Source organism: Elephas maximus, chromosome 23, assembly GCF_024166365.1.
Source record: "Elephas maximus indicus isolate mEleMax1 chromosome 23, mEleMax1 primary haplotype, whole genome shotgun sequence".
NCBI classification, from domain to species: Eukaryota; Metazoa; Chordata; class Mammalia; order Proboscidea; family Elephantidae; genus Elephas; species Elephas maximus.
This window is the reverse complement of record NC_064841.1, coordinates 16,314,921-16,329,801: the sequence shown is the minus strand read 5'-3', so window position 1 is coordinate 16,329,801 and position 14,881 is coordinate 16,314,921. Positions and strand designations below refer to the sequence as shown.

The following is a 14,881-nucleotide window of genomic DNA, read 5'->3' as shown; positions in this document are numbered from 1 at the left end:
ATCAGCTTGACAACAGTGCGTGTAGTTTTCACGGGCAGTGGTGGTTCGGTGATAGAATTCTTTCCTTCTGTGTTGGAGACCTGTGTTTGATTCTCAGCCAGTCCACATCATATGCAGCCACCACCTGTCTGTCAATGGAAACTTGCGTGTTGCTATGACGCTGAACAGGTTTTAACAGACCTTCCAAACTGGATGGGCAATTTACCTGAAAATCAGCCAGTGAAAACCCTTTGGATCACGATGGTCTGATTCCTAACCGATCACTGGGGTGGCACAGGACTGGGCAGCATTTCATTCCGTTGTGCAGGGGGTTGCCATGAGATGGGGACTGACTCGACAACAGCTAACAACAACAACAAAGCTTACACAAGCTGGGGGCCCTCTTTGGGAAAAAGAGTACGACTATATCTTAGTTTTACAAGCTATCTATACCCAACAGAGCACAGTCCCAGGGCCCTTTCTAGGATCTTGGAAGGGGCCTGTATAAATGAGAGAACCTGAAGTTTAAGCTTCATTCACTTCACACTGAATCCTATTGTGCTTGGAGAGCATCACCAACTTCTCTCCTGCTCGGGGCCAAGAGGGCCAGCATAAGGTGGGGGTGAAGATAATGGAGAAGGATTTATCAGATGGAAGGTGTATGTGATGAAGAAAGAAATTTTGGGTTCTTCACTGACCAGCCTTTGAACTGTTTTAGGTATACTTTCTTAAGTCTACTGAGCTTAGGGGACCCCAAGCTCTATCTCTTAGGCTCGCTCTCTCGTAAGAGAGGGCCCATATCTTTGCCAGTGTTCACACAGGTCCTACCCAATATGGTGTGCCAGTGTGTGCCTGCTGAATGAATAACTGGGTGGCTGTAAATGAGTGGATCTACAAATAAATTCACACTCCCATTTTAGATACAGGGACTAAAGGACTCTTTGCAAAATGTTTTGAGTCAGGTAAAGAAAGGGTCCAGTCCTTAGGTGGTACAAACAGTTAAATGCTTAACTACTAACTGAAAGGTTGGCAGTTCAAGCCCACCCAGAGGTGCCTCGGGAGAAAGGCCTGGCTATCTGCTTCCAAAAGATCACAGCCATTGAAAACCATGTGGAGCACACTTCTGCTTCACAAACATGGGGTCTCCATGAGTTGGAATTGGCTTTTTTTGGTTTAAAGAAAGGCTCTATCTAAATCCACTATTGAAGCATGGATGATTAAATTCAGCCAGAGGATTATTTAATTCATCCTCCTTATTGGATGACTAAAAGCACTACAGGCATAATTAAGAACATTAGACTACATTAAAAAGCAAATATTCTTCAAGGGGACTCGCTTTTCCATCTGGTTTTGGCAAGCATTGTTCTCACATACCCACAAAACGCTAGACAGTGTGTTATCTGATCTGCTTTGTTAACCTCCTTATCTGATCTGCTTTGTTAACCTCCTTCTCTGGCTTACGTTATCTTAAGCTGACCTTTTAAGTTCTTTATTTTCTGACAAATACATTTAAAACTTTAGGTTTTGAGTGAGGTAGAGCATATCAGAATTCGTGCGGAAAATCAGCTGAGTCTGGAGCTCTTCTGCTGCACACGTGGTGATCTCACCTGGTCCTTTATGGATACTGAGGGGTTGGGGTACAGACTGAACAACCTGAGTCTGTGGCTGAGGGGAGGGGGCTGGTCCCCACGTACTTGGTTTGTTACGAACTGGATGGGTGTTTACATGAGGGATGTGTTAGACATGCTGGGCTTGGCCTGAGTTAGGAAGAACATGGTTTTGATTCTAAATTTTGTTCTCATGACCTTGAGGGTAAATCTGAGGCAGTGTCACGTAGATGAGAAGGTTCTAATCCCAAAGTCAAGGGGCCTGGGTTCAAGTCTTAGTTTCAACTCTAATTAGTTTTGAGATTTTGAGCATGTTACCTAACCCCTCCATCTCTCTCTCTCTCTATTTAATCTGCAAAAAGAGATCAATAGTGACTATGTTACCTCTCCCTGGCTATGAGTCTCAAAACAGTGTTTGTCAAATGTCTTAGGGAGTTGTAAAGTGACTTTTGAGTTGTACCATCTATGGTTCTATTACATAGCCATAAAATGTTACTATCTCCTCATTTTTAAGCCAAGAAAACAGATTTTGGTAGAAAGTACAGTGTTCTTTCAGCCATACTGGGGAGCATCATGAATATTATTTACTTTTAATTAAAACAACATAAAATATAAAGGAGTAACCCAATCTCTTTGTTGTTCAAGTTCGTTTCAATGTGAAAAGTCTACAAGACAAAAAACAAAAGACGCAGTCAAATCTATAAAAAGAAGGCTACTTTGGCCTAAGATGACTGTAACCCTTGAGGTCAAGCAGCTGAATTGCTAATGGTGAGCTAGTCAATGCCTGACAGAAGACATGTATCCTCGGTGTGGAGGACTATGGACACCATTATGTCGACATCACAATCATACCTACGTAGGTGTCCTGAAATTTTGGTATGCTGGCCCTTTTAATGATGCAGATTCCTGATTGGCATTCCCATGAATTTAATAATGTCAATTCCATTAATGTGACAGGGTTATTGTTTTCCTTTTTGAGGGCTTAGATGCTTTAGAACAGGACCCAATAATAAATATTTTAGGGTTGGCAGGGCATATAGTCACTGTTGGGACTACTTAACTGTGCCATTGTAGTGTGAAAACAGTCATAGACAATATGTACACAAATGGGTACGCCTGTGTTCTGACTTTATTTACCAAAACAGGCCCAGGCCATATTTAGCTCGAGTGCTTAGGATGGCTGGCCCTCTGCTTAGAATATCATAAAGACATCACCAAGTTCCGGACTCCTCACAAGCTCTGGCTGCAACTTACCCTATTGCTGGTGTCTATCAGTTTTTAATGCATCTCCAGCAGCTACGCAAACATAGAAAGCCCCAAACCCTAGAGAAACCACCAGATCAGGAGATCATTTGGGCAGCAACTTCATATCCCAACATGACTAAAACTTTACATCTTTCTCAAAGCATTCTTTGACAAGTAAAGCATTGTTTAAAATGTAATATTCAAGCTTTAAAAATAAGCCAGTGTTCTCCAGAGCAAAGCTGCTTAAGTTTTGTTGGGAAGGAAGGAGAAGTGCTTTCCAGCTCCTACGAACACTGCAACATGGTGCTGGTTTCCTATTTATAAGTGATCGAATTTGCCTTTGTTTCTCATAATAGAAGTCAACGCATTGCCAAAATTCACTGCTGTTGTAAGCTGAAGTTCACCTAGCAGTCCAATTTCTCATCTTCTTTTTTTTTTTTTTTTTTTGTTACTGTCTCTCTCTCTCTCACCCTATCATGCTTGGAAATGTAGGGAAGCATTGTCAGAGGACATCAGGAGGGTGATTTTCAATGTTAGATCTCCATTTGCCCATACTTGATTAAACAACTCATTCTCAACCCAGGAACTGCCCTGCTTTATTGCATAGATCAGGATAGAATGGGACTGAAGGTGAAATAAACCTTTTATTCCTTATGCTCCTTCTAGAAATGTGAATTATGAGGCACTTGGTTAGGTTTGAAGTGCAGTCTCACAGACCTGGGTTCAAGAATGCTTTTTTATGAACCTCAGTTGTTTTCCCATCTACAAAATGGGTTAATACTTGCTTCACAGGATTGATATATGTTGTTGTTGTAGTTATCAAGTCAGCTCTGACTCATGGAGACCTTATGTGTAACAGATCAAAATGTTACCAGGTCCTGTGCCATCTTCATGAACGTTGGTATGTTTGAGTCCGTTGTTGTGGAGGTATAACTAAATGCTGTTTCCGTTGCTTTTTCCACATTCTCCTTTATGTCTGAAATTATATTTTTTTGCCCTATTCTGCTAGCAGTTTTCTTACTCTAATGAATCTCCCGGTGAACTGCTTCTGAGTGTGTATACACATAGTAGGCATGGAAGGAGAAAGATCTCTGAACAAGGGAAGACTGATGTAGAAAAATTGATTAGACAGAAAGAAACTGTAGTCCCCAGAGGAGTTCAGGGTCAGCAAGTTCATCTGTTTTATTTTCTCCTGGAAAGGAGCCTTCAGCTATGGTTTAAGAAACTAGAACATAAGCTTCTTGAGAGCAGAGACCTTGTCACTTTCATCCACCAGTGCCCAGAATTGCTCTTGCCACCTGGTGAGCACCAGATTAATATTTGTTCTTTCAACTAATAGCTGAGCATGCTTAGATATGATTTGTTCTTGTGTTAATCATGAGAAGCTGCTGGAGCTTTGCACGAGAACGGAGCAGGAATTCCAAGGACAAACAACTTTAACATTAGATACGAGTGGCGCCATTTACCCACTGTTTCCCTTGAAGCCTGCAATTTGTGAAATGATAATTCAAATTCCCTGATATGAAAATTGATCTGAAACAGGCCAGTGGGAGGCCCAACTGCCCATTCCAGTCCAGATACTATACCTTGAGGTCATTCCAACAAAGTTGCCTTTAATTTTCACCTTCCTTCTAGTTTTTTTTTTTTTTTTTTCTAGAAAAGGAAATTGTGCTATTGCTCAGAACTTATGGAGTATAAGCATGGTGCCGGGTACAACGGGGTGAAGAGAAGTTATGTCTCCCCTAGACCTTGAAGTCTCCTCCCTTGGGCCTTCCTGTTCTGTGAAAGTGCGAAAACATCAAAGCTACCATTTAATTTGGCTCACCTACCTGAAAACATCATCATATGCTGGAAATTCCAGGGGATCTTATGTTTTCGCCCCAGATTCAGGAGGAAGGAGAGGGGATAGATGTTGCAGGCTCTGGCAACAAAAGTTGCTAGCTGTAGAGAAGCACAGGGAAGCATTAAGGAAGACATTGCTGCAATCAACTGAAGCCCCTTCTGCTGAAAATCACTTTCTACGATTAGGACCCTGGAAGCAGGAATAAACGTGTCGCTACATGTCTGCCCAACTTACTTCCAAAATTCACATTTTGGTGTCAGTTCCATTCCAGAAATAATAGAGAATGCTGCCTTTCTTTGAATACATGCTTGGTTTAAAATTGCGAACCCAAGGCTGTTTCAATCATTGGAAATTTTCTCATCACATTTATGCTGCTGATGACGGACTCAATCCTGCTGTAAAATGTGAAGCAGGGACCATTCAGATGATGCAGGATTATCTCCTCAAGCAGCACTTCAGATGAGAGAAATGTGCTCCTGCTCATCCTTCCCATCTTATTTTCCAACAGTTTATACTCTCTGTGTCTAGCAGGCTTCCCCCCCCTTTTTTTTTTCTTTGAGTGGATTTAATTTTTTGAGAGGAATTGCCTGTCTAAATGTATAATACAATGACTGCTTTAAGAGGCCTTTTACTAAAATCCAAGTTTTATGGGTAAAAATCTACAAAAATATTGACAATATTCACCTCTCCCTTTTTGTCACCTTTGACTTCTTCCTCAATAGTCTATTTTTTCCAGTTTGTCCTCAAATGGGAGGGAGTTTTTTTTTTTTTTTTTTGGAAAAGGGAGCTTTCTTTTGAGATCTAAGTTTTGGATGAAATTTGAATTTAGCAGAACGCTCATTAAAAAGAGAATGAGGCAAATAAATGCAGGCACTTAGTTGGAAAGGGTCGTATAGAGACGTTGGGTCTCTAGACTGTTCTGATGATCTGCCTGTGATCTGAGGGGGCTTTCTGCCCATTTTCCAAGTAGAAAGAAAGACAGTAGCTGCTGAGTGTCCTTATAGATACACCGACTGGTTCAATAATCTTTCTGACAGACATTCATTGGCCCTAGGAATGTCTTCTGCCCCAGCTGGAGCTAGAAGAGTCCTCTGCATTAAAAGTGAGGCCTAGATTTTATCTGCACTGTTCCTTGTTCCTTACAGGAAAGGTGCTATCTTATTAAAATAAACTCATATTGCATAATGCTTATGATGGTGAAGACACATTCATCATGCTAATTTTATTTAATCTTTATTCTGTCTACCTTATTTTCATAGACCTCCTTGAAATAAAAAGATTTTACCATCTTGCAAAGAAAACATTGCCAAAGCTCAATAATCCTGGCTGTCAGGAGCATCTTCTGATACTCTCTTATGCATATTAAACCCATTTCTCCATGTCGAATGGATCAACATAATTTTTCATGTAAATAATTCATAATTTTAGTTAAATGTCTTTTGAATCCTTGAAAAATGTTGCTCTCTTTTGGTTTTTTTCTCTTGATTTTCCTCAGTCTTTTCTCAATGTCTTTTCCTGAACTATAAGCATTTAACAAAGGCTCCAATTTCTTAGGGTGCTTTTCTGCTCTAGCTAGAAGTTACCTATCTACCTTCAGTTCGAGTCTTGTAGCAAACCTGAGGAAATTGCTTTAACAATTTAACAGAATAATCTGAAAACGTACGTAGTTTGTTCCTTTCCCTAATCACCCCACAGGCTATATTTCAAAGGATACAAAGGCTCCGAGTATAAAAAGAGCATTAAAGATGTGATTCTGGAATGTGAACAGCGCCAGGCCCATGTAACAGAAGATGACGTTCTCAGCCAAAAAGTTCATAAATTCAAACAACTGAAAACAAAACAGAAACCAAATTCATTAATTACGACCCAGATTTTAGTCCAGTAACTATCTTTGATGACGGAAGGATCTTCGTTTATCTGGGAAGCTCATCCCTGCAGCGTTGGGCTCAGCCTCTGGAGGGCGCAGGGGCCCTGCTTCTTCTGTCAGGTCAGCTGACTGCCCTGGCTCTCCATCTGTAACAGATGCTATAGCCATGTCAACATCTCATTGTTTCCAACTGCAAGGCTGCCAGAGATACCCCTGGGTAATATTAACCAGCACGATCCTTCATGGAACAATTCCTACTAAGATGACAAAATATTCCCTGTTAAAGAAACTGAAAAAATAAAAAAAAAAAATTTTTTTTTTTTTTAGCTAAGTAATTTGCTTAAGGTTTACTGTCATAAACAATAATGCTTGTGTACCCCTTTTGCACCTCAGCCAGTAGATATACTGAAGTGCCCAGACTTTGAAGAACTAATTAAAAAAGAAAAGAAAAAAAAAAAAAAACGCTTTAACTAAATTAACTTCCTCAAGCAGACAGGAAGGAGAAACTTGGGAAACTTGGAATAAGGATGAAAGTAGATTATATTTCCACATTAGAATCATCAGTATATTTCAAAGCCCAGACAACGAGACTCATTACATTGACTGATGTAGGTACATCCATTAAATGTCTACAATTTCTAGCTGGTAAAAAGAAAATGATTAATCCCAGTGATCAGTTTATGCAGCAAGAACACAATAGATACATCAAATTCACTCAGAAGAATGGAGTAATAATATGCTATGCTCAGGGATGCTCCCAAGAGTTATTCTTAGACCATTAACTAAACAATTTAAGTTGAAGGTGAAAAACACTCTCCATCTTCCAGATTAAAAGTACGAGGGAAGATCGTCCAGGGTCTACAATAAAGGCAGATGTGCAAGAGACTTTGTTTTATGTTCTAGACTTTTCATTTGAAGTTTCCAAAACTTCATTCTTGGACCTACATAAATCTCCACGTTAGGTAAATGTCTCTGGAGGCATTTCTCTGGGCTTTTTAAGGACTCATTATTTTTTCATGTAATGTATTTACAGCTCCACAAATAATGTCCCATACCAGTTCACTGACAGTCGACAGAAAGAAGAGCAGAATCTTGTCAGAAACATTATTTAAAACTAGTAATAGAAGAAAAGGATTAAATAAGACATAGCTCCTTTGCTACAAGATGGTCTTCTGCAGCGGCAGCAATCATCAATTATCCTGAGCGCTTGTTTTATTTTCTAGGCCAACTCATCAAAACAAAACTGTCACCCAAGTAAACAAAGGAAATGTGAAAACATAGGAGGAGATAGACGGAATGGGGAACATGTTTCACATTATACCTTTGCTTTTTCAAAAAGTGAGATTTGGCTATCTAGTTTTCTCATTAAAGAAACAAATGCTGGGCTAAATGCATTCCTCCTGTCCCCATTCCAAGTATATTTTACCCCCAGGTGGACGTGTTTGCCACCTGGGATCTATTCAGCCTCTTCTTAGTAGCCACATCTCAATTTCCCTCTAGAGGTCTACTTACTTCCCCATGTGTTGATGTCTCTGTATCTCACAGGTGGTTGTTGTTGTTAGGTGCCATCGAGTCAGTTCTGACTCATAGTGACCCTACATACAACAGAATGAAACACTGCCTGGTCCTGCACCACCTGCGCAATTGTTGCTATGCTTGAGCCCATCATTTCAGCCACTGTGTCAATCCATCTTATTGATGGTCTTCCTCTCTTTCCATGATCCCCTACTTTACCAGGCATGATGTCCTTCTCTAGGGACTGATCCCTCCTGATAACATGTCCAAAGGATGTGAGATGAAGTCTTACCATCCTCCCTTCTAAGGAACATTCTGGCTGTACTTCTTCGAAGACAAATTTGTTAATTTTTCTGGAAGTCCATGGTATATTCAATATTCCTTGCCAACATCATAATTCAAAGGCATCAATTCTTCATTCTTCCTCATTCATTGTCCAGCTTTTGCATGCAATGTGGTGATTGAAAACACCATGGCTTGGGTCAGGTGCACTTTAGTCCTCAAGGGGACATCTTTGCTTTTTAATACATCATTTTATTTCTTGACTACTGCTTGCTAAATTCATTGAATAATTCTCATATTTTATCTATAGATTCTTTTGAAGTTTCACAATCAAGTTGTTTTCAAACAAAGATAGTTTCATTTCTTCCTTTCAAATCATTATACATTTTGCAACTTTTTCTTGCCTCATTACACTTGTTAGCACCTCTAGCACAATGTAGAATATAAGTGACAGGGGAGTCTTTGTGTTTTTCCCAATAACACAGGGAAAACTTTCAATATATCTCCACTAAATTCACAGAAACTCTTCAACAGATTAAAGAAGTTTCCGTCTATTTCTAGCCTACTAGGAATAGATTTTTTAAAATCAAGAGCGTGTCAACAGTTTCTACATGTTCAATTTAGTGACACTGATTACATTCTTTGAGTTATGATTACATTCTATGAGTTATGAGTTAGTCACCCTCCTTTTTTGAGTTGTTCCCCGCCATTAACATAAACTCGCTGCCCCGTAGGTTCCTATCTAATCTTTGAAGTTACTTCTGTCAGTTTAATCCCATACAGGTAGTTCTGTAAAGAGCATAATGCACAAGGCAGACCTTTTTCACTAGTTCAGTTAAACTATTTTTTGGTTTTACAATAACTTAAGGGCATATTTTTTTTGATTTAAGGTTTAAAGATGTAGGATGATTTTTAATTATAGATATAATTATTTTAATAGATACAGGAATAGTCAGATTTTCTACTTACTTTTGTATCAGTTTTAGTAAGTTGTATTTTTCAAGGCATTTGTCCATTCCACATAAAATTTCATATGGAATTTTACTGGCATATAATTGTTCATAATATCCTCAATATCTGTAGGGCTTGCTGTTATGTCTTTTCCCCCAACATTGGTAATTTGTATCTTTTTTATTCTTGATAAAACTTGTTTAAAAAAAAACCTGTTACCATTGAGTCGATTCCGACTCATAATGACACTATCTATAGCACAGAGTAGAAGTGCCCCACAGGGTTTCTGAGGAGCACCTGGTGGATTCAAACTGCCAACCTTTTGATTAGCAGCCATAGCTCTTGACCACTACGTCATCAGGGTTTCCAAATCTTGCTTAGGGGTTATCAATTTTATGAGTGTTTTCAAGAAGCAACACTGGCTTTGTTAATTTTCAACATTGTACCCCCCCATTTCATTAATTTTTCCCGCCTTCAACATAATTTAGTTTTAATATATATATATATTTTTAATTCAGTATCTTGGTCCTTCAAGTCCTTGATGCCTTGGTTGCTTGTAAATTTCTTCAAACATCTGCTTTTCTGTATTTTATTCAGCTTTTCTAGTTGTTTTCTGAAGAAGAGTTGCTCTAACACTTCATAGCCAACTTTTCTTACTTTTTTTTTTTTTAGGTGAAATTTAATATCATTTTATCAATTCTCACCCTCTTTACCCCCAAATTTATGGTGTTTTATTTTTTGGATACAAACATTAATTTAGAGAGAAATAACAGTTTTACAATGCCATTGGGGTAAAAACAGACTGTTCAGAAAAGATTGCAGAACAAGTTTAGCTAGGCACTTGGGAAAAAAAAAAAAAAGAACAAAAACTAAAGATGTATTCCTAACTTACTCCTTATGAGACAGGCAAGAGATTGGACTGGCTATAATTAAATAACTTCTGATTCAGTATTCTTGGTATCTAAACCTAAGTGCAGACTACCATATAACTTTTACTGCTAGCACCCAAGAACTACTTGTGATTAACAAACTATGTGCTTAGACAAGATAAGGGGCTATATTCCAAGGCCCTGTGTGCTTGACCAGCTATAATTAAATAACCTCTGATTCAGTATTTTTGGAATCTAAACCTAAGTGCAGACCACCATATAACTTTTACTGCTGGCACTTGAGGATTAGTTGTGACTAACAAACTAGGCGCTCAGACAAGATTAGGGGCCATATTTCCTATTCCTACGTGCTTGACCAGATATAAATTACTGACAACCCTCCTGAGTTGTTTTTCAAGTCCCCTACCAGGTGCAGAGTATGAGCAGTAAAAATCAAGGTAACCTATGAATGACCTTCCACATGAGATAATCATGAACAAAGATCCCTTGCTGGGACTCAAACCAAGATCCAGAGACATCATGCATGTGCAGCATCCCAGAATAAGTCCTGTTCTACACCCCAGCAGCCCTTGCGACGGACTCCATCTTAGTTCCGACAACCTCTGCGAGGAAATCCATCTTGAATTCCAACTGTGCATGCATTTGATTTTCATAACCCCTCCCCTTCTCCTGAAAATCTCCACCCATCTAATGAGTGAAGAAAACCTTTCATAAACCCTAGGAAATCCTTTGTTGATGACAGACTGGAGGCTAGCATAGGTGGAAACCCCTCTCCATCTCTCTCTTGCGAGCATTTTTACTTTCTTTCTGTCCCCAATAAACCTTTGTTCGTGTGGCACCTCTGAGCCTCTCCTGGTCATTCTTGGTCAGAAGAAGGTAAGAACCTAAGCAGGGCTTAGTCCCGAGCTGGGAAGCCCTGCCCTGTAACACTTATACCAAAATAAATTCTGGATGCATCAACAATTTAAATACAACAAGGAAATTCTTTATAAGCATTGTTAAAAAAAACAAAAAAAGAAATCCATTGTTGTTGAGTCAATTCCAACTCAGTGTCAGTATTAGTAAAAACTTGGAAACAACTTAAATATCCACAATACGAGAAATGGTTAAATAAATTATGGTTCATTTGTATAATAGCAGACATTTTAAGCAGTTCTTCATGTGTTGATAGAGAAAGATATCTAAGATCCATTGTTAAATAATAAAAAATAATTTGGAGAAATAAATTATAGGTTTATGTATACGGAATTCTACCTGGGAGTATTTACATAGACATCTATCGATAATGGAGCCCTGGTGGGTAGTGGTTAAGAGCTCTGCTGCTAATCAAAAGGTTAGCAGTCCAAATCCACCAGTCACTCCTTGGAAATCCTATGGGATTGTTCTACTCTGTCCTATAGGGTTGATGTCAGTCAGAATCAACTGAACTGCAATGGGGATTTTTGCTTTCTCTTGATAATTTTCACTTTCCCTTTATTAGCAGCTGTGTTATTTATTATTATTATTATTTTACCATGAGCATATATTACTTTCATAGTTTAAAAAACTAGATTAAATAAGAACAAACATTTTAGAGGAGACTAAAAAATTTTGCAAATGTCTTGGTCCTTTAACTTCTTCAGCAACAACTCAGCTTTTCTATTTTTCGGAAAGCTGTCAAGCATTTTTTTTTTCTATTTCTAATCTTTTTCTTATTTTGTTAAAAACAATTTTAAGTAAAGAAAAATGCAAAGAATAATCACAACAACCAAAAGGCTTATCTTTGTGTAACATCCTTTTCAGAGATTTTTTATGCATATATACATAGATGTATAGACAATGTGGAAACCCTGGAGGCATAGTGGTTAAGTGTTCAGCTGCTAACCAAAAGGTCAACAGTTCAAACCCACCAGGCACTCCTTGGAAACCCTATGCAACAGTTCTATTCCACCCTAAAGGGTCACTATGAGTTGGAATTGACTTGATGGCAACAGGTTTGGTTTTGTTTTTGGTTTACAAACAACCTGCATGATGACACGTCACCAGAATGTGTATAGCTTACTTTAATTAACTCAATAACATTCATAAGCCTCTTTCCATGGCAATACATTTGTATCTACTACGTGATTTTTAATGGCAGCACATTGTGCTGATTTTTTTTCACTGTTACCCATTATCAGACACTTGGTTGTTTCCATATTTTCCCCCTTATGAACAACTGAACAAACAAATCCGTCTTAGAAAAAGTACAGCCAGAATGCTCCTTAGAAGCAAGGGTGGCGAGACTACGTCTCATGTACTTTGGACATGTTATCAGGAGGAATCAGTCCCTGGAGAAGGACATCATGCTTGGTAATGTAGAGGGTCAATGAAAAAAGAGGAAGACCCTTTAGGAGATGGACTGACACGGTGGCGGCAACAATGAGCTCAAGCATAACAACGATTGTGAAGATGGAGCAGGACCAGGCAATTTTTTGTTCTGCTGTATACAGGTTCGCTATGAGTCAGAACTAGCTCAATGGCACCTAATTACAACAACATAAACAATGCAGTACTGCACATGATTGCACAAATCTCTCTCCCTGCTTTAGTGATTACTTCCTAGTTAAAATTCCTAGATACTGGCTTCTTCTGTCAAAAGGCATGCTTTAATTTTTCTTTTTAAGCATACTACCATTTTTTTTTTTTTTTTTTACCAGTCTGCCCTTCAGAAAGAGTGAACCAATTTACATTTCTACTAATGGTGCAAGCGGGTGCCCTTTCCTCACACTCTTGCCAACATTCGTTTCTCATCAATTTTTAAAAATCTTTGACAACCTGAGAGTCACTTATTTTAGATTGTAGATGGTTGTTAGCATTTTTAAAAAGGTTCCTTTCACAGTAACATAGCCACACTGATTAGCACTCTTTTGTCTATTTATATCATGTAACAGCATTTCTCTGAATGAACAGACTTCATAATAATTTCCTTCTTGGGCACTTAATGAAAATCTGTGGGCGAATGTAATTTTGTTTTGCATGCAAAAATCCCCAGAAGAATTTCAAAAGGAGAATCTATAGCAAGGCCAGTCTGACAGACACACCAGTTTGGCCATTAGGACTTCAGTGCCTGACTCTAGTTCACAGTAGTTAATCATTGAGGGAATATTTTTGTTTGATTTATTGGTAAATTTGGGGGGAAAGAAAAAACAATATGCCAAAATGAAAAACATATTTAAAAAAAATAGTAAATCTCGAACTAGTCAATTCAATATTCAAAAAGAATAATCTCAAATCGACTTCCTCCTCACTGTGGGTCAATGAAAATAACTTGACTAGATATTTTACGTACAACATTTAAACAACATTTATTTTAATTCCATGAATTCAGTTTGTGATCCTTTGGATTGGACTCAGCTTAAAAGTAATCTTTACTAACAAAGTTTTTCTTCAGGAAAAAAAAAAAAAGGCAAGTTAATAGGGCAAATAAGACTAGGGAAATACTTAAAGTGCATAAGAGGACAATCTGTCTTTAAGGATTCTGAAAGTTCATGGAAACCATTCATATTTTAATTAAGCAACTTAATCTGCTCAACAAACCATGTTTTCTGAAGGCTCTTACTAGACCCCATTTTTAGCGAAGGGGAAAAAAAGTCTTACATCTATCTTATAAAATATGTTTCCCACTAATTCTGACTGAACTTTTCTCCTGTTGTCACACAGGAATGAAATTTCATCATATTACTATGGTTTAATAGATGCTGGCTAACAGTAATTAAATTCACATGATCTCCTCGCATGACTTTTATTTGGCTTAGTATAGTTTGACACAATCTACTTCTCCAAGAAAAGCACTTAATTTTAACTGGGATGTGAAAGTACTTACAAAACTATAATTGAAATGAAAGGAAGAATGAAAACGTTCTCTCATTTTCTCTCTATTCCGCCCCCCCCGCCCCCAGGATTAATGCTGTCTTGTTTTATTTTGTTATAAAATTTGTCTTTATTTCTAACTGGCAACTTTCTTCCCAGAATATTTCAGTTTTCATTTTTTATACACTAGTGAGTGTATCTGTAGGTGTTTTGAACAAGCTGGCATAGAGGTAAATCATTTTTATTCCAGTGTTGATAAATTTGCAAACAAACATTACAATGAATTCTATTGAAATTATCCACTTTGCTTCTGGGGTTCTAAAATTCACTACCTCCAAGTACTTGGGAAATGTGTTCAAGGTGAACAGCTAATAGTCAATAATTCCTATGGGCTATATAAAAAAAAAAAAAAATTTTTTTTTTTTTTTAGAGGTGCCATAGAGGGTGAACTGTACTGAAGACCTATGATTATTACCACCAGGACATAAATGGTCTGAAGGCTTTGTCGCCAACAGAGTAATGCCTCCCAGTGTGCAGCTTCCCCTACAAGGCTGAAGGTATGAGTACAGTCTTGGAGATCCTTCCAAATTTAGGACATACTGTGAGAATATCAGTATTACCACTTCCAAAATAATAATATTAGTAGAACTCCTATATCTTTAGGATCTAAGTTGTGCTAGGGAATGTACTAAAAGCTTCCTCTTACTTTTTTTTTTTTTAAACAATTTACATTATCATAGCAACAAAACTCATGGATTGGTTCTGTTATTCCCATTTTACAGTTGAGGAAACTGCGCTCAAAGGCGTTAATGAATGCACCCAAGTAAAACACAGTAAAGGGAAGAATTGAGTTGCCCTGAGTTTTGTCCAA

The 14,881-nt window shown here is 38.1% G+C and overlaps 1 protein-coding gene across 1 annotated transcript in view; it reads right to left on the bottom strand.

The window, feature by feature from the left end:
- Positions 1-14,881, bottom strand: part of SLC9A9 (solute carrier family 9 member A9) — a 659,769-nt gene that overhangs the window by 232,304 nt on the left and 412,584 nt on the right. The window contains exons 10-11 of the mRNA XM_049867356.1: positions 6,389-6,502; positions 4,661-4,772 (exon numbers count right to left, since the gene is read on the bottom strand). Of these exons, the coding sequence (XP_049723313.1) occupies positions 4,661-4,772; positions 6,389-6,502 (226 nt within the window). The remainder of the gene's footprint in view (positions 1-4,660; positions 4,773-6,388; positions 6,503-14,881) is intronic.